This window comes from Bemisia tabaci, chromosome 1 (assembly GCF_918797505.1).
Source record: "Bemisia tabaci chromosome 1, PGI_BMITA_v3".
Lineage (NCBI taxonomy): Eukaryota > Metazoa > Arthropoda > Insecta > Hemiptera > Aleyrodidae > Bemisia > Bemisia tabaci.
Window position 1 is genome coordinate 77,234,285 of NC_092793.1, and position 24,060 is coordinate 77,258,344.

The following is a 24,060-nucleotide window of genomic DNA, read 5'->3' on the forward strand; positions in this document are numbered from 1 at the left end:
ATTCTCGTAAAGTACATAAAAATGAAGGAAATTTTTATTTTACCTTTTTTTCATTCAATCAATTTTTCGGTGGGAATTCGACCTCCAAAGTTGCCGAAAGTTCAACTCCATTTCAAACGTAAAAATATCGCTCCAACAGATTTCGTGATGTCACAAGGATCATTGACCGCCGTGATCCTTTCACTTGCGATTGCTTCTACATATTCCGGTCGTACAACGGCCATGGTACATTAGATTCACGGTGGTTGTAACCATGGATCATCACCTTTTATGACGTCATGAGGAGAAAGCCAATGAGAAACGTTCTTCTCATCACCACAACTTTAAGCTCCTACTTGTCAGTCGGAAAAGCTGTTTCAACCTTTTTTAACTTCGAGAACGTGTTCCTTGCTAAAATTTCCGAAAATTACACCTTTTTATTTAGCAAATTCAGGATCATGCAACAGCTTCATTCTATATTCAAAACTGAGGAACCTATAGTTTCTCAGCCAATGACCAGGGTGTTGCCGGTGTTTCAACTGTGTGTAGTAATTCCCAGGTAGCCGGAACACTCTGGAGTGCACTTCGCAACTTTCCGGCCAACATGGCAACGTGTCTGCATACAAGTATGTAAATATAACCTTGTCCGCATGCTCAAGTGCAACTCGGGTTGTTGGTCTGGGTTCAACGGATCTCTCAGTGACGAGATATTCTCGCTATTTTTGTACCGTGAGCGCAGGCCCTCACACAACTCGCGAGGAATGAAGCCGGCTGGATTTGCATTACATTAGTTGGTGGCGGTCTCTCGAGCACCCAACGACGACGGGGCGGTGCGTCGATGGCCGGCATACAAATTACGGTCTCCACGTGTTTTCCATGACGGCACATTGTGTTTTCCTCCTGTGTTTTCGTTAGATAGTCCTCTTTTGCAACGATGTTCAAAGCTCAAATCCGTGTTCTGACTGTGTTTACTCCTGTACTTTGATAACGACTTATTTGTCAGGTAAGTGGGATAAATACACTGAGAACCGCAGTGTGATCACAACCTTCAAATAATTCAGAAAACTTTAGTGTCTCCAGAATTTTTGAATTGAATCCAACCACAAGTCGAGTTCAACGTTTTTTCGAGGCAGTGAACTCGATATTTTTAATTTGTTACCTATACATATTTTGGCGGGATAAATGTTTCACAGTCTGAACCAAAAACTGCACCTCTTACTTATGTATTAGGTAAGGTCAATTTAGAAAGTATATAAAGGGACTCTGAGAATTTTTGATGGCTTGAAAAACTCCGGAAACCTCTAAAAATGCAACCGGTCATGACGTGATGATGCAATATTTTCATTTGTTACGTATGAGCAATAATTAGATGGTAAAACTCCCAAACCACGCAGCTCGTTTGCGATGTTTAAAAATCTCTGCTTCTATTCTCTTGTCTCGAGAGAGAGCAAATTAACATCATTCCTTGAAGTTTTTCTCGAATTTGCTTCAGACAGAGAAGGAAAACCTCGAGAGTTGTTAACGAATTAACTTTGAGTGGCTCTGCACATAAATAATAAATCATGACAGGAAGTCTGCAAAGTTAAAAACCGTCGTTTTGGAATTCAATTCTCAATTGGATTGTGGTTGAAAGGTTGGTGGGATGACAATTCAGTGGAAAGCTTTCTTGAAAAATTATCTAGCACTGAGACATGAAGAAAGCGAAATAAAAACATTAATAAAGAAAAACAGATAGTAAAAAGAAAATATCAATTACATCGGTGTATCTGTGGCACTGTAGCACTATCAAATAAAATAATAATCTGTATAATCTGGGCCTAAGAAACATGAAATCATCCAAAGTTCCTAATTTCTCACTTTTCACTTTTCAGTGTTCTAAAGATTTGTTATCTGAAAAAGAATCGAGGGTGCCAGGAAGGTTGCGTCTCTCGCAGTATGTAGGCGTTTTAATACCAAAATCGGACGAAACATCTCTAAAAATGCATCTCTTAAATTGTAAAGTTATATGTTTACAATTTTGAAATGTATGGTGCAATATAATCATTTCCGGAGACACTCGAGGGTGTAAAAATATTTATCCGGCAGAAATTGTCCAAAATTTATGTTAATAGTCGTAATTTTATTTTAAAATTTTAACGCTAGAATGAAGAGCATATAAAAAATATATGGATACGAAGTTTTTTTTATAGCAATAAATAACGGGTGTCACATATGAAACAGTCAGTTAAAATATTTGCTGTTTCGAAAGAAACACGGTTAAAATTCACAATTTATATTGAGATACATGAAACGTCAAACAATCTTAAAACTAAAACTCGTACCTATATTGGGGCAAAGTGCGGACCCAGCGAGGATACATTTTTTGCCATTAAAGGTGTCAGCTAACTTCTGTGAATGTATACCCCCTAACTATGTATGATCTACTTTTCGCCGAAATCAACAATGAATGTTTTGCTTTTCATTGTTTCCCCAGCTCCGGCCGAACGTGCATCTAAGGAAGGAAAAATGCAGGAGTACGCAAAAATTTGTTTGCTGGTCTCCGTCTTCGCCGCCGTGAGAGAATTCCGACCTATAGAACCATTCTTCACTGCTTTTTTAACGAGTCCTGCTGCAAACCTAACAAATCAAGATGTAAGTTGAATCCCAAGGATCTTGCAACGGCTCGTAGCTGCATGCTCTTTTACTCTGAAAATCGATGCGTTTTAAACTCTTATTCATTACCTGATAGTTTTAGTGCATTTTTGGGTCGGATTTGGAGGTCAAGAAAAAGAAACAAAAAATAAAAAAAAGGATAAATTTCTTAGCGAAAAAAAAAAAAAAATTGTCTCGCGTATGAGAGGAACAATTTTTGCACCATTAATATAATAGACTAGGGTAAAAATGCCTGGAATAAAGTAAGTAATAATGCTTCAAAATAGGACGTAATTATACTAAGGGGAATTTTGTACAAATTAATTTAATCGAGAGGAACTGCGATGCTTGCAAAGCCTATACACCTAGTTCTTTTTTATTTTACCCACTTTCACATAACAGTTGTTTTTAGCATAAATACGTCTATTATTTTATTGCTTGTTGGAAAGTTCAGGATTATACCTATGGGGACGTTCATAAAGTATTTAATGCTGAAAATCGAATATTTTTACTTCTCTCTTTTCCTCGTATCGTATTTGTAACATAACTCTTTAACAATTTTGTACCCCCCCCCCCCCTTTAACAATTTCGTAAACTAAATTTGGTGTTTTCCGATTAATTCTGAATGAAAAATCGCCACTTCACGTCGATTTTTTCATCTCAGATTTTCGAAAAACCGGCGCAGTGCGCACATTCTAGCTGTACACAACGCTGTCTCAAATGCCCTTTTATCCGTAACGCAACCGTATAACGCAGACTCAGACCTCCTCCTCCTCTAGAGCGTTAGGTTTATGAACGACCCCCTTATGATCCTACAAAAACTTTTCATGTATTTTTTTTGGCTGCAACACTTCTCAAACAGAGATGAATACATCGACGGTGTAAGTCGGCAAGCACATAAGTCGTTTACGGTGTCTGAAAATCGCCGCCTCTATGTTATTTTTTTCAAGGAGAACAAATTGACAACATTCCTTGAAGTTTATGCAGTATTTTCTACGCACAGAGAAGAAAAATCACGGTAGTTTCAAATAATTGCCGTTGAGCAGTTTTCCGTTTAAAAAATAAAGTATGACAGGGAATCTGTGACGTCGCAAACCGAGTTATGTGATTGCCGACTCACACCGTCGATATATTTTTTTGACAATCTAGTACATAAATGGACGTATTTCCATCAAACGGAACTATGTGCATTGAGACATGAGCCCTGAGACCCATAAGCATACATGCATAACAGGGCTCACGTCATAATGCAAATAGTTCTGTTTGAAATACGTCCAAATATGAATATGATTAATTCGTCTGCTTGTGCTGATTGCAGGTTAGAGAACAAGTGTATCCATACGGAACCTATTCTTGTTTGGCACAAGTCATTGTGGTCTTCCTCGTCACCGACTATCTCCGTTACAAACCTATGATCGTGCTTGGCAGTGTCGCTGGGTGTTCTCTTTACGCGCTTCTTCTGGAACATCCTCCACTATGGAGGATTAAGGTAAATTTCCCGCTCTAGATGCACCTTCATCATTTTTTAATGCCGATGGAGAAATTGCATGCATGCAAATTTTTTAATTGCTTCATCTGAAAGTGCTTAAAGAGCTGATTTCACATAGTATTTTTCATTCTTTTTTTCTGATATGGGAAATAGTATAAAAATATATTTAAAAGTGAGAAAATGCACCGCTTAGTGACGTCTTCTGGTCATAGAGTACATAGAGTCGTAATGTAAATGGGAGAGCTGGCGGCATGTTCTGCTCGACGAGTTCCGAGCCCGGTGTGCGCCGAGTTCGGGTCACTTTTTCGATACATGTTCGATCCAAAATGGCGGTATGGAATACGTGGTGATTCTTATCTACTTTGTTTACATCAGATGGCCGGGTACTCGTGTATCGCAAACAATCGATTATGTATCGAAAAAGTGACCCGGCGTCACACAGGAGTCTCGGAATTCGGGACCTGGAAAATGCTTAAAAGTGGCGCCAGCTCACCCACTTACATTACGACTCTACACATGTACTCTATGCTTCTGGTGGCATTTCCCATATTAACACATGTATTTTAGCTGATTGGATCATTTTGTCATATCTTCTACAATAATTTTTCAATTCAGGAACCAAGGGTATCCTCGTGTTCAGTTCACTCAGTAGCTTCCGCTTGAACACGAAATTCATCAAATTTCAGACACCTGCAAATTCTCTATTTAGGCCAATTACTTAATTTTGTATCTCATAAAGAACTCTAGTCATCCAGCTAATTTTGATGCCGATGAAGCTAACTTGAAAGATATGACATAATGCACAGAAACAAGGAATATCATCATTCCTATTGATTTTAATGATTCACGTTATCGAAGCGTAGAAATTTAAACCCTACCAAATGCTGTGTCTTTTTATAAAGGTTGTGCGATTGATTCTCTTTTGAATGGTAATCTGATGGTCTAAATGTGACATTAATTATTCTTCTTTAATACTTACATCATACAACGGCTAATTAGGTAATCGGGAGTTAAGTACCGTACTTCCCGTTTGAAGTACTTTTCGGGGCGTGAATCTTTTTCTACGTGAAATTTTGAAACAAAATCGAATAAGGTATATCTGAATGTGGAAATTTGCACCTTATCTAGTAGTCCATTCTGCCGTGTTAAGGAAAAACGTTGTATGCGCCTTCAAGTGTTGCCATACTTCCTTTAATAACCGACGAATTTACTAGAAAAATTCTGAATTTTTTTTTCTTCCACTTATTTAGACAGTCGTGTTCCCAATTTAATCTAAAATATCTGAAAATTTCAAGAAAAAATATGAATAACTTCCCTCGAAATTACATGTTTTGTCCGGGGAAATTTGGCAACTCCCGAATGTTCATACGGCGTTCTTCCTTAGCACGGCAGCATTACTCATACGATCAAAAATTACGACATGATTTGGGGACCCGCACGAGTTGCGGATTTCTTCAATACCAACGGTAGCGCGGCGTATTTGGCGATATGTCGATGGATCTGCCATTTAAACCTATGGAAAAGGATCAATAGACAGGTTATTCGCTACGAACACCTTAATAATCGATTCTTAACCATAGCCTCAAATGGGGAAATATCGATAATCGATCACTCACGCCTCGCCTCTGAATGCCAAGATTACAGTATTTTGTATTCCGATCTGCAGATATCTCAACTTTTGTTTGGACTTTTCTCGGCAGCGCATGTTGCATACTTCTCGTACATGTATGCACGAATCGAGGATAAAAGGTTGTATCAAAAGGTCACCGGTTACGCTCGCGCTTCGCTCCTTGTGGGAAAATTCCTCAATGGTTTAGTTGCGCAGTTGTGTATTTCGTATGGTATCTTGCAGTACGAGCAACTACTGTACTTAAGTATTGCAGGTAATTTCCCATTTCTTTTTTTCTGCTTACTTGCGCTGAAGTTTTTTAGTTTTTTTTTTACAGATTTATTAGAGATGAGTTTAAGCCCTTGTCTATTTGCGAAATTTGGTTGTAAAACGGAGCCACTATTTCTGGCTCATCCATTAAAGCGGTACACGGACTTTATGTCCACTTTTTTTACGTCCACAGACTTTTCGTCCACAATTTCTACGTCCACAGTTCTAAAGCGCACACTATTGTTAAGTCCATTACTTAAACGTCCACCAACTTAAGTCCACAAATGTAAAGTCCACTAAAATCAAATTCAAGCGCCATATTTTAGTCCGTGTGTAAAATTATATTGACAATATCGAAATGAGAATATTAAGAGAGAATGAGGTGTTGTTATCGTAACTCATATTTTAAATGAAATGTTAATTTCTTCTATTGATTCATCTTTTCCAATTGTCTTTGGTAAATACTTGGTTTCATTTCTGTCCTTGAAATTTCCGATATAGAATATGCCTTAAATGTACATTATTTTTTTTTTTTTAAATGAAATTGATCACTTCATTTTAAAAACATTTACATTTTTAAAACGTGGTAAATATTTATAAAACCTTTTCCAAGCAATGGCATCGATATGAATCTCAATGAGCTGTAGTTGTGATGAAAGAAACCATACAAAAATTAATAAAAGAGGAAAAAAACTAGGAAGCACGCAATTTTTTGTTTTTAACTTATTTGTACATCGACCTCCTTGAATCAAATACGTTTAATTTTGAGCGTTTGGTTGCGCTTACACCACGCTGCAGCACAGTAAAAGCCCAAAACATAAAAGAATAAATTTGAATGCTTTGAGAAGCATTAAATTTGATACGGAACCACTATTATATTTACAAAAAACACATTATATTTGCCAGTAGTACATATTTCTTTTTCATCTATTTAAATAAGAATAATGTTCATGCAGAGTTTTCAAACATTTCAAAATTATGAGTTGAAAAACGCTGACTCCGCGAGTTTATATATTAGAGCCTAACACAGAGCGGAGCGGCGTGTTAGCAGCGCAGAACGCGCACTGGCGCCTACAAACCTAACGGGATACTTCACGCATTGCGCAACGCGTGAAGTATCCCGTTAGGTTTGTAGGCGCCTATGCGCGTGTCACGCTGGTTGCCAGCCGCGCCACAACGCTTTCAACAACTATTTCGCGTCAGAGGCGTTGCACAGTATCCTACACGATTGAAGGCGCACGAAATAACTAGTTAAAGAGGACTTTCAATTTTGACTGCATCTGTTACTGAAAAATGTTTAATTTGGCATTGGAGCGTTTCCTAGGCTCCCGCTTTGGTTTTCATCTTGTACAGTGTACACATGAACTTATGTTTTTATCTGCTCTTAGAGTCTGTTCTTTGTCATGACTTGATTCATGAATGAAATGTTTTTAAGAATGAAGGTAGTAGTAGTATGCATTTATTTTTGAGGTGGTTCCTGTCATTTAAATGAGAAGAAAAAAAATGTAGACATTACAAGTCCACAATTTGGACAGTTTTGGACATATTCATGGTTGGACATTAACGGGGTGCTCCTATGAGGGTGGGGTCCGGCTGGACACTGCTGCGGGGGGCCCTCTCGCCTGACGAGGTAATGGCCGTAGGCTGACCGTTGGGTGGGAATTAAACTCGGACAAAAGGGGATGCGTAGTGCGGATGCATCTCAAGGGGAGTGTCGTTAGTGTTTGGCGGGCCTACCGTCATAGGCCAAACCCACATACCCAGTCATACTCCCGAGCCGAGGTCTCGGACAGCGATGCCCGGGACGTACCACTCGGTCCGGGCCGCGATTGGCATCTGATACTCGGGGGCGGGGATGGAACCCCCTCCCTCGGGGCCCGCCGGATCTGGGGGCACTGGATCCACGGATCTGGTTCCCCCTTAATCCAGTGCGGGAGAAAGCAGATTTTCACTTCCGTTTAAACAAAAAAAAAAAAAAAAAAAAAAATGGTTGGACATTAAATCATGTGGACTTAATAAAGACTGGACTTAACGTTTAGTGGACATAATAGCGGTGGACATTTATTTAATGGACGAAAGGTAGGTGGACTTAAAGTCCTGGAAGCATAAAAGCATCTATCTGCTTAGGCAAACCAACGGAACATCACATACTTTTAAAATTAGTCAAAAATGGTAGTTCTATTTTCAGATTATGGTCCAAATAGTCGTAACACCAAATGGGCCGATCATAATTTGATGCTCAGAGCGACAGATGATCTTTGAAGTTTGACAGTTTTTTTTTAAAAAATCTTCATTACTGACTCATCAGTGAATGGAAATTATTAGTAGTTTCTATTCACTGATGGATATTTTGATCGGGTATCACTAATGATTTGGAGTCTCTCCGTTTAACTCGGTCAAATGTACTCAATATACGGTTTTAATTCCTCAGGATTGACTGCAGGTGTTTTTCACCTCCTTCTGTTTTTTTCTTCCTTTTTTTTTAAAACTTTTTTTAGTTTTTAAAGAATTAATTAAAAAATACCCACCATTTCTCTTCTCAGGAACTGTGGTAACTCTTTTGATAAGTTTATTTTTCCCTCCTGTGAAGCACAGTACTTATTTTCACAAGAAAAAGTTCAAGACTGATCAGAAAGTCGATTATGATGTCATTCGAGGAAATTCAGATTCCAGAGCTCCAGACGATGTACAAGATGCTTATGACACAGGGTAAGTCACAAAAAAATAATAAAGGAATGAATATTAAGAAAAAAATATCCGATACCTATCCTTTGGACCTTGTCACCATGAAAAAATCCGTGTGTTTTCTTTTCGAGAATTCTTGACACAATATTCAGGCTGAATTATAACATCAGTATGATTTAAAATTGTTTAAATGCAATTGTTGTGACCAAATAATCATATCCCTCCCGCCCGATCCCCCATTTTAAGATGTTCTTACAGCTATCAACTGCCTCAACTTAAATTCCGCTTAACTTAAAGACTCGTTTACTTCTGACTTCCTCCATGTAAAATTGTGTTTCCAGCCTGATTCAGGGAGCTTTGGAAAAATTTGAGAATAAACTTCGCAACATCGTTGAAGATTTGCCGGGAAACCATTATTGTCGGCAAAAAATTCAATGAAAAGATTTCACCTACCAGCATCTTAGAAGTTGGAATCGTATAAAAGAGCCTCGTGATGACCTCGTAAAGATTTAAAGAATATCGACGGTGTAAGTCGGCAATCAAATAACTCGGTTTGCGACGTCACATACTTCCTGTTATACTGTATTTTTCAAACGGAAAACTACTCAACGGCAATTCTTTAAAACTGCCGTGATTTTTCTTCTCTGTGCGAAGAAAATTCTGCCAAAAATTTCAGGAATGATGTCAATTGGTTCTCCCTCAAAAACAGTGGCGTGGCGTGAATTGCGATGTATCGATTGTTATGCTATTTAATCCTATGGTAAAGAATCGATTATTAAGGTGTTCGCTGCGAACACCTTGATAATCGATCCTTCTCCATAGGTTTAAATGGCATAACAATCGATTTATCGCAAAGCACGCCACGCCACTGCTCAAAAAAATAACAAAGAGTCGGAGATTGTCAGACACCGCAAACGGGATATGTGATTACCGACTTACACCTTCGATATGTAAAGCATAGAATGTCTTATGAACTCTGTCCTCTGTCTTTTAAGTGACAGCGTATGTTTGAGTTGAAACGTTTCATTCACGAGAGGGGGATTAGCTTCTTACCCTTGTGCACCACTTTCAATTTTATCATCGTGTAAAGCTAGAATATCCCCGATATTTAAGTGAGCAATTATTGACAATGAATCGTTCGATACTCTTGTAATCAATAATCCATGTGCTACCGCTGAAAGTACATAATATATGACGTATCAAGTGTTGTAGATAAAGGTATGAAAAATATGTTAGGTCATTCAGCAGTTTCCACTTCGCTGTGAAATTCTTCAAATTTCAGACACCAGCAAATTCTCCATTGTGACTATTAGGGTAAGCGTAAAGATTGGCCGTCCATGCAAATTGCGCCGTTAATTTTGCTGACTAGGCAACATACCTACTGCAAGGCGCGAGTAGATTGCGATATATTCGAAAAATTCACACTTATCTCTCGCCGTAAATTTTGATAGAAAAAAAGATCATACGCGAACCTATTTACATGTAGCATCCACTTGATATTCGCCTTCAATTTGGCACCTAGGCAACACTCATACCGTGGATCGCGAATAGTTATTTAGTCGAAGAAAAATCAATCATATTGTCTCTCTTTGAGCTTTGATTGAGGTGATAAACGATGTTTTAAACTTATTCGTAGATATTGTCCTGGATATTTTTCTTTACTCACCTTTCCCTTAGCATCGTGCGTCTTTCTTAAAAATTAATTTCAAAGTAGCAACAATGCAATCCGAAAAGTACCCGTTCGTGTAAATTTCGACTTTTGAAAGTTAAGTCGATAGTTTTCACATTGTATTTCTTGCCTCGGGTAGATTCTTTCTAATTAACTGGTTGTTTAAATCGTCTATAGGAAGTTTAGTGAATACTATTCTAGAAAAAATGAAGTTATAATTATTTTAAAGTTCATCAAGCGCGGTTATTAAAATGTAAGAATGTAAAAAGAATCACTGCTGACCCAAAGATAATGGGAGAACTTGAGAATTTTCTTCTTCAATCTTTCATTTCATGTTTTAGTAAATGAATGGACGGAAAGTACTAGTAAACTCATGACTTGATAGAGACTATAAATGTTCAATATTTCCCCGGATATTTCCTCCGCGTCCCTTTTCAGCTTTTGGGTATGTCTCTTGAACCGCCCCTTCCAGGCCTAAGGTAATCTCGCACCAGGTAAAAAAATGAGCGCAAACTCAGGACTGAACATATATATTTAACGCTGACACTCACCTGCTGCGTGTAGTGTGGCCACACACTTTTAAAAGCATATTCCTAGAGTAGATTAAACCAGCAGCGAGATTCGAAACTTCCATAGTAAAGGCCAGAAATTAATTTTGATTTTTGTGTATAAGTGACTCAATGAGTGCGACAGAGATAGCTGTGATGCTGAGAGTGATTGCTCGTGATTGGTCTATTTGAGGTCATTTCATTTAACCCTGCTTTAGTCAGCTATACATTTTTAAAGCTTTAGAGAGGATCATTTTCAATTGTCGTAGTGTCAATTTGAAGTAGGAACCACCAGCTATAAATCCTTGAGTGTAACTTTTCAAAGAAATTTCTATAGTTTTTTTGAGGACATCAAAGACTGAAAAAGGGCCATACGGACCCTATAACAGCGCGACCATCGCAACATCAAAACATAGAGGTGGCGCTCATTGCACGAATTAATTTCTTACTACAAAGTCGTTGAATGTCCATCTGAAGAAAAAAATAAAAAAGGAATCAACTAACGTAATCAGATCGCTTGGTTTTTTCCTAAATTGTAAAGCGCGTCTATAAGAGGCAGACAGTTGAGTCTGTTACTAAGCAACATTATCCCCTTAGGAAGTAGTTTTGCAGACAAATGAACATAATTTCATCGTAATGTTGGAAAATTGACTAAATAATTAAATTGTTTATGAAGATCAGACAGTGCGACTTCTGTCCAAAATTGCGCTTATTTTTGGGTGAAATCGGAAGAAAAGTCGGTGAAATTTTCAGTCAGAAACACCCAGTAGCTCTATAGTATACATGGAATTTGCAAGGACCAATTTTGCGACGTTGAAATGGAGATACGTTCTTTCGTCCGAGGAATGACGGATTTTTGCAGACAGATTCGAGGACGCTCCAGCCGATATTAATCGATGGACGTCAGTTCGCAAGTGATTGTTGGGGGCGGGTAGCCTATAATTACGCTATTTATCCGGTCCCAAAACGTACTGCGGTCCGAAAAAAATTCAGGCAGATGCCTGACACCGCGTTGCCAGACTTCAGTGACCTCGATACATCCCCGCTGGAGGCGATTGCTAGTTCCACCGATCACCGGTTGGTGCCAACGTTGAGCCAATTCGAACGCCTACTTTTTACATTATCTTTCATCTCGGCTGTGATCCTCCTGTTCGAGGCGGCCGGCATTGCATGGTTAACAGTTCTGCAAAATCGTCTGCTGAGGTGACCAAGGTAAAATGTCCTTCGACCGGCGGCAATTCAGACCTAGTCTATGGGTGGTTTTTTTCGCGAATGATGGTGGAAAACGGTGGGATTCTTGAAAGTTGGCACCACTGTTTTTCTTCCATTTGAATGTGTAAAAAGTGATCGACTCTTGGTCAATATCGATAGTTTTAATGGATTTGTATGGAGGAAAAACATCTTTGCTAACTTGCAAAATCACCACTATGGTAAAAGAGCCATTCGATTAATAGGACCTTCTTTGTGGCTGCAGATCTCAGGCCTGCCTTCAATTTAGGATGTATGCAATTTTAGTCTCTCGTGTGTTCAATAAGTTGCATCCCAGCTCAATGATTGTCAAGGCTCCAGCTTCATGAGAGGCATAGACTCTTCAAGTGAAGGGAGACTTTACAGAGCAGCTTTAGGATGTGTGCTAACTTTAGTGGGGGCTGCAGGAAACTTTCTTGATTTCAACCCTGGTAAAAATTGGCAGTAGAATGTGCGTTCCAAAATACTATAGACCTAAAGCCGGCTGTAAGATTTCCAATAGCTTCTGTAGCCGGCTGCACAATTTCTTATAGCCTTTTATAGCCGATGGTGATTAAGCAACAGTCAGACAATACAGTTTATGCTAAACGTTACTAAATACGGAGACTAGGACTTAGTTAGTTTTTGGACTACCGCTCTCTTTTTGTGCCGTAGTATCTTGATTTATTTTGCGAGGAAAGCTCCGTACTTTTGAAAAAAATTAAAAATCTAAAAATCACTAAAAAATAAAGGATTTGCCAAATCAATAAAAATAGCAATAAAATCTTCAATCATCCCTAGGAGGAGAGAGCCAGCTTTGTGCCCATCTCTTAGGCGGTCGTCCAGGTAATCTTTTCCCGAAGGATTGTTCCAGTGGCGTGGCGTGCTTTGCGATATATCGATTGATCTGTCGTTTAAGCCTGTGGAAAAGGATCGATTAACAGGGTGTTTGCAGCGAACACCTTAATAATCGATTCTTTACCACGGATTCAAATGGGGAAATATCGATAATCGATCATTCACGCCACGCCACTGGCATTGTCAACGTGCTCTGACCATATCCTCCTGCTCACACTGGTCCACTTGGCTACATCTTGCACTCCAAGAGCATCCCTGGTGGACTCGCTGGTGTGCCGATTTTTTCTCGATGTACGATGAAAATTAATGATTTCGTAATCAGTATTAGTAAAATTGAATATATTTTTAAAAATAATGAAGTCTTGATAATTGATCTGTTGAAATTAGTGACAACTCACACCGAGAAAGTCTCACTGAATGCACGAAAAATGATTCAGTTACATCGCACTTATGGCATGACTTCAAGACTGCTTTCTCGAATCCAATTGTAATAAAATGGGCTTCTTGGCTGGTCTTCGCTAAAGGATGCCATTTTTTGGTAAGTTTCTTTTGAAGTATTCACTTAATAAAACCGCGCAAAACTATTTACTCCAAACAACGACAATATTGCAAGCCTGGTCAAGATACATAAGCTCTCATTACAATTTCTAAGTGATAAGTAAGTAGGCAAACGCGGGTGAATAAGATACACAGCGGTCAATAAATTGGACTGCATTTTGCAATTAAGAGTTAAAATTTCTGGCTTATCCGTAAACACACTTATGTGCATAAGGAAACCCACCGTACATACATTGTTACTGAACTGTGCCGAAAATTGTATTTCCTGATTGCAAAATGCTCTTCTTCTGACGTCAATCAGTATGTTGGCACGATATTTTCCCATTTGAAAGGGGAATGGATTTTTGGGGACTTTGGAAGTCTTTCTCTCAGCTTAATTTGATTAAATGATTGACGGCAAAATTCAGGCGATCTCATAATTACTACTTTCCAAAAAAAGAATTAAAAGAAATAGTGCGACAACCCCATCTGATTGAGAGTAAAAATTGGGGAAAAATTATTTTGCAAACGTGTATTTCTTTTTTCGGAACGTATTTCATATTTTAAGTATTTGTTTTAACTTTTTTCGCCGAAATAAGATAATTTAATCATTAAATTTGAGCAAGTCCTACTCCATACTTTGAGATAAAGCAAACATCTTGATAAGTTGTCGCTTGGGTTTGAATGTCCACTAGACTGAACTTGGACGTATTTTTGCTAAAAGGAGCTATGTTCATAAGGTCTGCGTGCAACATAGTTCCTTTTAGCATAAATGAGCGCATTTATGTTTAAAATATATCAGAATTTCTAAAGAAAAATGGAATGATCAAACTCTGCTGAAAATTTTTCAGGCCTCTTTTTCATTGATATTCATTCATAGTAACTGATTTATCGTGAAAATTCAGGTGTTGACTTATAATCAAATTTTATGGCAAACCGTGGCAAAGGAACAAAAAACTGTCCCTCTGATGAATGGAGCGGTTGAGGCTATTTCCACGATCACAAGTAAGTCAAAAGTAAGTGAAGGATATTAATTTAGCTGTTTCACGAGAAGATAACAACTCTACGGTATGCACGCTTTTACATTTTTACAGTTGGCTCTGTCCTTAGATTCTTGGACAACTATAAGGATCCAATCCATCCAATCCAGAGTCAAAATTATTCCTTTAATGCCGGAAAAATCAAGTTAAAAACGTGAATTTCAAAGCTGTGTGCAACGAATATATTGTCGTGTCCTAGTACCTACCTAATTTTTTGACCAAAATAAAAATAATCCAACATCTCGAGACTTTTAGTGAATTTTCTATGACCTAGGCAGAATACTTTCACAAACTTTCAAGTCAAGGTGCAATTGTTTACTTCTCTGTTAAAAAAAAAAAAATAAAGCATACGAGGGAATTAATCAAAGTAGGATGAAATTAAGCAGGATTGAACTCCATTCTGCAATTAGGAACTACAATTTCTGGCTCCTTCTATAAACAACGTATATATCATTAGTTTCCCAGAGCATAAGGGTGTTTTTACGGATGAGCTAGAGATTGTACTTCCTAATTACAAAATGAAGTCTAGCTCTGGTTAAATCGATCCGACTTAGTTTGTTATGAACCCTTCTGAACATTGTGCATTAGATAATTATGAATAATAATGATGATTATATGAATAATGATATTCTTCTTCTTCCTCCGTGTCCGATAGCACCAATAAGATTAAATTAGATTTTCCCTGACCAATAATTTGCAACATAGATTGCTTCGTCATTTACACTAAAAATATCGTCCCTTGTGCAGGTTTTAGTCATGTTAGGGCAGATTAGAAGGTGGTTGTAGTCTTGCTTTGCCCCACACTCGCATAGTTCGTTCTCAGCGAAACCCCACCTCAGCAAGTTTGATTTACACCGTGTTACAGCTGTTCGTAACCGATTAAGAGACTTCCACGTCCCGAAGGTCAGGTTAAGGCCAAGAGATACCCCCTCTAGTGGTTCTATCTTCGAGTGTGGTACTGAATTTTTCCACAAGTTCAGTCGCCGTTCTTTCGGGGTTGTGGAGAGTTCTTCCGTGCAATCAATGAAACTCTTGCGAGATTTCAGGCGGACCCGTTGTCTTTGATGCTCATGCAAGGGGTGTCTCGGGTCATTCTTCTGTTTGGTTCTTTCAATTTCAGCGGCTACCTGCCTTCGGATGGGAGGTGGCGCTATCCCTATAATAGGGTACAGTTCCTCAGTAGGTGTTGGTTTGAGGCATCCTGTGGCAATGCGTGCGGTTTCGTTTACGGCGATATCCACCTGTTTGGCATGTGTAGATCTACCCCAGACTGGTGCTGCGTATTCCGCTGCCGAGATGCTGAGTGCCAGCCCTGTAATGCGTAGAACATGAGGTTCGGCTCCCCATGTCGAACCTGTCAATTTCCTCACAATGTTGTTCCTAGCAAATACTTTTTTCTTTATATTATGACAATGCTCCTTGAACGTCAGTGTTCTATCCAGGACTACTCCTAAGTATCTAGGGTTATTTGAGTGCTCTAGCTGTTGCCCTTTCCAGCTTACTCGAAGTTTTCGGTTAGCTTGTCGGTTCCTCAGGTGAAAGGCGCAGACTTGGGATTTTGTGGGGTTTGCCTTGAGGTCGTTTTCTTCATAGTACTCGGCAAGCTCTTCCAGGGCCGCGTTGAGTTTTTCCTCCACCTCCTCGAATGTCTTTCCTTGGGCAGCCACTGCTGAGTCGTCGGCATAAATGAAGCTTCGCACGGACTCGTTAACCGGCTGATCGTTGGTATAAATATTGAATAATATTGGGGCCAAAACACTGAATGTTGTTGACGGATTATATGAATAATGATATGATAATTGTAAATAATAAGTTGAGTCACTTATTCTGAACTACTGGCGATTATTGTAAGTTGGCAACATTTGTTTTCTCTATCTGAAAAACTATCAATATTCTTCAAAACGAGCTGCTTGAACTAGGATCGATTATTCATAATGGATTTAAATGAAAAATAAACAGTGCTGGCGCACACCAGATAAGATTTCAAGTTATGCTTTATTTCAATATTAATTGATTCTGAGTGTCTTGACATACATATTTTTCATCAAATACATAAGAAAATAGAAATTTTCTCTGACCCAAAACCTCAATACTGTCAAAATAGGTTTGAGCAAATAAGTATAACAGCTATAGCATAAACCGTATGCTCGCAACTTCTTCCTACCTCCTTAACCAACCATACCAAGAAAGGTGCAATGAACAAAAAGTGCATGAAAAACATGAATTTTTGGCTTATGAAAACGTGGCATCGTATTCCTATCTTTCCTATGTAATTTCTGTCAACTTTTGGTGCACTTTTCTGGTGAACCATCCGACCTAGGGAAGTTGAAAAAAATTTGTTCGAAAATAGTATGAAACCGACATTTTTGTACCCCAACTTTACCACGCATCCACCTCGAATTGAAAGTTCCCACAGTTAAATAAGTAATATTTGAAACAGTGTCTGTTAATATGTACGGCGACCATGTGCGTCCATCCGTTCTGGACTATGGTAGCGGCCACCTCAGCACATGATCATGGCGTCTTAGCAGAACCTCCGTCTTGTCTCTCGTTCTTGTCTTCAGCAATTTTATTAACAGTCTCAAGATATAAAGCTCGTCTGAATGTACATTCCAACTACTTAGCTACGAAGCTATTAGGGAGTTCCAGGGTCACTAGACGCTTAAGAAGACATAATGTATTTGATATTCTTTCTTGGTTCGGAAACCACAGTAAAAATAAGGGAACCCAGTAATAACTAGACATTTCCATTGCACGATTATTATATTTCAAAATCTACTTATGTTTTCAAATTCTCTGCTTTGTAAAAATCCACTCTCGTAAACCTCTCTGGTCTGGGCAATTATAATAGTAGTTATTGTTTATCAGATTTCAGCGCATTATGCTAGGTAAAAGTTCTCTGAGGCGCCACTGATTCTATACAGAAGAATCATGGGTTTTTCAGCAAAAGTGAATACTTTAAAAGCCGAACTATAATTGATGATTCTTAAAATGTGTTTTCAGGTGCTGGGGCAGCTTACATAGTTGCCAGGATGTCGAGTGACTGGCGAAAGGGGCACAGCACATTTTTATTCCTCAGCTGTATATGTTGCAGTGCTCTTTTGTTCTACTGCGGTTTATCCACCAACTTGTGGACTGTTTACATAGCTTACATTGCCTATAGTTTTATTTTCCAGTCTACGCTCACCGTTACTGAGTGAGTGACGCAGTTTGAATAATTCTTAGCACGAAAACGAATAGTTTGATTCACACGCCGCGCGCCGTTTTTGAAATTTCGAACTAATGATAGATTTACCGATCACTGTTCCTCACCTATTCCCATTGCATATAATTTCTACACCCACTTAAACATTATCACTGCTACATAATCTTACATAGCATTTTGAACGCGTGACTTCTATATCCTTGAACCCTTACAACAATGAATCTCGTCAAAAAATCATCAATATCTTGAATAATCATAGTAAATAGCTATTCTCCATGTTTTAGTTCTCCTTACTGAGGGTTTACAAATTATACATTGCTTCCGCTGATGAGGTACATGTTCTTGTTTTCTCTGTGATAAAGAGGGATAAGGATTTTAAAACAGTCACGAGAACCTTTATGGAAGGCCAAGCCCATTGAGAGGGTGGAAGGATGGAATCAAAGCAGAACAAGGTGCTTGATTCCCGAAGGGGTTTGACAGGGGGTAATGACTGGTGGGCAGGGCTGCAATTTTTCATAAAATATATATGTTTGAAATTTCATGTGAGATACTTCATGAAATTGCAGAATAACATGAAACATATTTTTCAACACTAAAGGCAAAATTAAATGAAAGGCGACTGGTTTTTGCTATTTGGTGTTTTTTAGTGCGTGACGTATACCCAGCCCCTGAAAATATGTTTCTTTTTTTCATAGTTTTCCCAACTTTGTGAACTTTCATGAAGTATTGCACGGAAATTTTCAATATCTCATATTTTTCATTTCACCCGTAGAATCTTGCGGGTGGGTGTTGTACTATTATAGAGCACCAGGGAGTGCTATAAAGCGACATGTGATTATATTAACACGAATCTTTATACGGTCGTGTCATCGAGGCTATTTTACTACAAATTGGACTTCATTTTGCCATTAGGAACCACAATTTCCGGCTCATCCGCAAAAACACTTACGTGTATCGGGAAACGCGACGGTACATACGCTGTTTTTGAACTGACAATGAGCTAGAAATTGCAGTTTCCAATTTCAAAATATAGTCCAGTTCATAGTGATCAACGAAGTACCTAACGATCGTCTGTTTTTTTTCCAGGTCGCAAATAGCGCAGAACATACAGCGCGACAGTTACGCTTTGGTTTTCGGGTTCCTGAATTTCTTGGCTTTCAGTTTGACAAGTTTATTCACAGTTTTCGTTATTCAGCATTCATTCCTTCGAGAGAAGCCCACCGCCCATCAACAGGTTAGTGCACAATTTCTCACCGGCAAAAAACTGGCCCCATTGTTCCTCAAATGAAGGTTTTATGAAAAAAGGAATAGATTAATCAAAAATGCTCCACGAAAAAATGGCAATAATGAAATTAGGATGGCCGTAAAAAGGCTTGACCGAAACGATGAAAGATCTGTAAATAAATGCAATCGTCCTTGACAAAAGTGACCGCGGTCCACAATATTTAAAATTGCTCTATTCACACCACAGCACAAGTAAAGAGTGTTTCACAGAAATTTTGAGACAAAATCCGCTAAAAAACACTTAAAAACTCGTAAATATCGGAAAAAATTCATTTGAAATACTATTCTGCCATATTCGGAGTACAGATGAATACTTTGAAATATACAACTCGAAACGTATTCCACAAAAAGCATTTTCCGTCGAAATCTTACAATCCGGCTTTTCAACAAAACGCGACAAAAGCGGCTGATCGACTAAGCAATTTCTTTTCACGGCATAAGGCCAATTTTTCCGCGGACGATCACATGTATAAAATATTTTATAATTATAGTTCCTAAATTGTTAATAAATACCGCACAATGGAGTGCCTGCAAAACATCTTGGTGACCCAAGGGTTCGGACGTTAAAAGAGAACCTGGATTTTCCGATGCAGCTTATACTTATGTATTTGTCGTGACGTCACTAAAAATGCAGTGAGAGGGGCGACGTAATTCCTGGCCAAATGGAAAGAGGGGTTCTGATTGGTTGCGAGAAAAATGTGACGTAAGGCCAAATTTGATAAAATGTCATTGACATAAACAGAGTGATTTCCTGAAAGATATGGCTGTCGGGTTAGAAAAGGAGACGAAGTGTACAAAGCCAAGATTTTGGAACTAAAACAGAGACGCTAATGAGGGAATGAGAGATTTATACGGTGGATTACGCAGTAATGGACTGCTTCTGTTTATCAGATCTTACAAGCTTTAATCTGAAAAAATAAGTAAAAAAGTAACGCAGTGATCTTATTAATAGGAACCATCAGCCAGGGCAAAAAGCGCCACGAGGCATGTTTCTTCATCAAAATTTTACGTAAAACAGAAAGAATATCGATGACGAAAGTCGAGAAATGCGGATCTCCGATTGCGATGTTTTAAATTTCTGCATATGTTACATTTATTCCAAGGAAAATCAAGCAACAGTTTCTACTGCAATTTTCTATTGATTTTCTCCGCTCATTCTATTAAAAATCATTCATAATAATTCCAAGGAGACATTTTGAGTGACTATCCTATTTGTTACAAATTTCCCATTATGTATACTAAACACGATGGGAAATTTTGAAACGTGCCAACCGAGGCCCGCATTTTTCGCATGTACGATATTTGAAATTTTGAAAGTTCATAAAATCATAAGTGATCAATATCGGACCTTTCCATTGAAAAAAAAGGCTACATTTAGTACGGGGTTTTCTTTAAAAATATGCACCATTGCAAAACCGTTCATTTCTTCCACTCATTTTTTATGAACTTTGCTTTGTATTCAGTGGAGTCAGCTGATCAGAATTTCTCGCATCTAAATATATCGCCCAAATCTAAAACTATAAAGGAGAGGCCCCAATTTTGTACCCAATGTTTCAGCGACTTCCCGAAGGCGGATTTTCTTGAAACTTCGTACGCATGTGCGGTTCGTGCTGAAGGGGTGCAATTCGTCGTCCGATTTTCGAAATTTTGATTCTAAGGGTTGAAAACACGCTAAAAAAGGGTGACCCGTGTGTTAGAGCGGTGTTCCGCGATGGATCGTCGTCGTTTGGTCGTCGTGGTTTCCCTTCTTTTATTGCGTCTCGATCAGCTGTTTTTTCTGTCTAATTTTGGAGATTCCGAACCGGAGCAGTGTTGCCGCAATCACGAAATCTGTAATCCTCCTAATATATAATTCCGTAAGCCCGATTTCTGTTTCGAAATTGCGCCGCGACCGTCGTGCCCATACGGGCGTCGGAGGTGCCGGCGGGACCGTCCCGGTCCCGCGGGGTCGGGAAAAATGCGGGGATCGCGCGTCGGGCCCCGCGCCCCTCGCGCCCTCCGAAAGATCGCTTATCCCGTTCGTCCCGCTGGGAGATGCGCGGTTTTTCGTTTTCCCCGTGCTGTTCGTTCTCGGTCAGCTGATGACTCGGCTGCCCGAGGCGTTCGTCGTCTTGGATATTCGTCGTTTATGAAGAATTCCGATTTTTTCGTACAGTGCGCGTCGTCTCTTGAATTTTGTTAATATTTGTCGTGTATGAAGAATCCCGAATTTTTAGTAAAGTGTGCGTATTCGTTTTAATATTGGGAATGGATCGGAGTCGAAAACGTGGGCGTCCGGCGAAGCGTGGCAATGTTTCTCGCAATTTATCCGCGCGACGCAAAGTGCGACATGACGGCTATCTCAGTGAGATGGATAATGTACGACGTAGGGGTGAACAGGGAAATAACCTCAATCCATTTCGGCAGAGCACTGATAATTTTATATCCGGAAAATAATTTCGGACTTTTAAATGTGAAGTGCCAGTATTGTGATGCCTTGCATTTCAAAAAAGAGGAGGTGAACGGCCATTTTAACAGATGTTGTCATAATGGTCTTCTCAGACTTGCCGAGCCTGGAATCGATGACCAACTTCGCGACCTGTTCTCCAAACCCATCTTCATGACTAACATTTTGAGGTACAACAGTTGTATGGCTTTTGCATCTCTGCTTCCAAAGCTCATATAATTTTGAACAAAATCTTCTGCCAACCAAATATCTGTATTAAGTCCTCATTGTGATCCAATGATTTATTCTTTGCTCTATATCCTCATGGCGAACCAGGCTGGGATCCTAAAATGGAGCATAATGGACCACGCAAGCAGCCAAATCACAAACATGTAGGTAACCATGCTACAATTCGCGTGTTACAGGCTTGCCATTAGAACAGCATTTTCCCATATTCACCAATCAAAGAAATTATTTCAACAATATATTGTAGATTTATATGTTCGTGTCGAAGGTGAGAGGCTTCATTATATTAGAGAGCATCAGTCCGAACTCAGAGTTGAACAGTATGCTGGGTTGCAAGATTTTGTTCTGAATAAAGCACGACTCGATAATATGAATGTTGGAAGAATTGTAGTTTTACCATCTTCTTTTGAAGGCAGCCCCCGTAATCGTATTCAAAGATATCAGGATGCCATGGCAATTGTCCGCGTGTATATGGCAGACCAGACATTTTTTTGACAATGACGTGTAACCCGAAATGGTCGGAAATAAACGTTGCTTTAGCGCCAAAAGAAACTGCTGCAGATCGTCCAGATTTAGTTTCACGAGTTTTTCATTGCAAATTGGATCAATTACTAAGAGATGTATTAAAAGAAAATGTTCTGGGTAGAGTTGTTGCACATGTTTATGTAATTGAATTGCTAAAGCGTGGTCTCCCACATTGTCATTTGCTCTTAATTTATTAGCAGAAGATTTGGTTCAAAATTTAAAGTCGTAAATATGGATTGTTTCTCATGGAAGAGAGGAATTAAGGACGGAAATTTTGAAACACCGCAATGGAGATACGTGGTTTCGCTCTTCAGTCGGTGCGATACGGAAATCCATCAAGTTGAAAAAAAATGCATCAAGTCCCCGTCACCGCCGACCAACGCGTTTGTCGATCGAATCAACTACAGGTAGTATGAGCAGGGGGTCAAAATGCCTTCAATTTTCTGTGCGCAATACGGACATCCGTCGAGGTTGTATAGTTGTATCAAGGCGCCGTAGCAAACGCGTCCCATTGTTTATCGTTACATACGAATATAAGTTGAGAGGGGCCAGTCATAATGCCTTCAATTTTATACATACATATTTTTGGGCAAAATGAGAGACGACGTTTCTCCATTTGCGACGTTGCAGACTTCCTTTGAAATTTTATTTTTCTTTCGAGAAGCTGCTCAACATAAAACTTAAATTCTCCATGATTTTTCGTATTCGAAAGCAGAAGATTTGGTTCAAAATTATATGGGCTTTGGAAGCAGACAGAGATGCAAAAGCCATACAACTGATGTACCTCAAAATGTTGGTCATGAAAATGGGTTTGGAGAAGAGGTCTCGAAGTTGGTCTTTGATTCCAGGCTCGGCAAGTCTGAGAAGACCATTATGACAACATCTGTTAAAATGGCCGTTCACCTCCTCTTTTTTGAAATGCAAGGCATCACAATACTAGCACTTTACATTTAAAAGTCCGAAATTATTTTTCGGATAATCATTTTCGATAAAATTATCAAAAATTAATAAATACATCTTCTTACAGCAGTTATTTATTTTTTAATTTCAAGACTGCTGGGTCTATAAATTACTACCATATTTACAAAATTGATACTCGCAAACATGTTTTTTGTTTTTGCTGATGGGTACAACAACAGCCCCCATATGTAAAAATATTTTGTAGCTTCTGAATAATTATATTAAAAAATATAAATATGGGCATAATAGGTATAGTAAAATATATTAATACAAATGTTATTGTTATAACATGGTGTAATTTCATTAATGACGGTATATCACCGTGCGAAGCACGGGTTGGTTGCTAGTTCCCTAATAAACGAAAGCATTAAAGCTAAATGGAGCATTGAGAACTAATTCATTACTTGATTCCAATTTCACAGATTATTTCAGCTCTCTTGGATAAAATTTGGATACTTCAATAGAAAGTTAGGATATATACCATGACACGCACAATTAGTTGGAAAATGTTATTTATTAATACTTTACAATAAACGTTATTTGTAAATAAGTATCACTTTCTAACTAAAAATACTACAATCATGCGTATTCTATGTTCTTACGTATATCTTCTGCACTGTATGTTTACCTAGTAACAGAGTGACATCTCTGTTATCTTCAAACTCCTCTTTCATTAAATTCGTCCATATAGAACAGCTCAAAAACTGTACCTGGGACATTTTCATTCTCAGAATTTCCTGGGATGCGTCCGCAGACTCCAGTCTCGAAGCTGTGGGGGTTCCCAGTTCCAGTTCTTTTTTAGAGGTGTGCTATTTTTTAGCCCTACACCCCCCTTTCCAAAAAGAAAACTTCCCTGTTCCGCCTATAGCAGGT

The 24,060-nt window shown here is 38.8% G+C and overlaps 1 protein-coding gene across 2 annotated transcripts in view; it reads left to right on the plus strand.

The window, feature by feature from the left end:
- LOC109043994 (thiamine transporter 2) overlaps nt 1-24,060 on the plus strand; it is a 31,814-nt gene that overhangs the window by 4,624 nt on the left and 3,130 nt on the right. The window contains exons 1-9 of one of the 2 annotated variants that reach the window (XM_019061429.2): nt 745-982; nt 2,453-2,610; nt 3,929-4,099; nt 5,766-5,982; nt 8,522-8,687; nt 13,353-13,503; nt 14,408-14,507; nt 17,546-17,738; nt 18,834-18,981. In XM_019061429.2, coding sequence (XP_018916974.2) covers nt 2,485-2,610; nt 3,929-4,099; nt 5,766-5,982; nt 8,522-8,687; nt 13,353-13,503; nt 14,408-14,507; nt 17,546-17,738; nt 18,834-18,981 — 1,272 coding nt within the window. In that variant the 5' untranslated portion in view covers nt 745-982; nt 2,453-2,484. Of the gene's footprint in view, nt 1-744; nt 983-2,452; nt 2,611-3,928; nt 4,100-5,765; nt 5,983-8,521; nt 8,688-13,352; nt 13,504-14,407; nt 14,508-17,545; nt 17,739-18,833; nt 18,982-24,060 lie in introns of those variants that run through there. The other variant, XM_072306203.1, reaches the window with a different exon arrangement.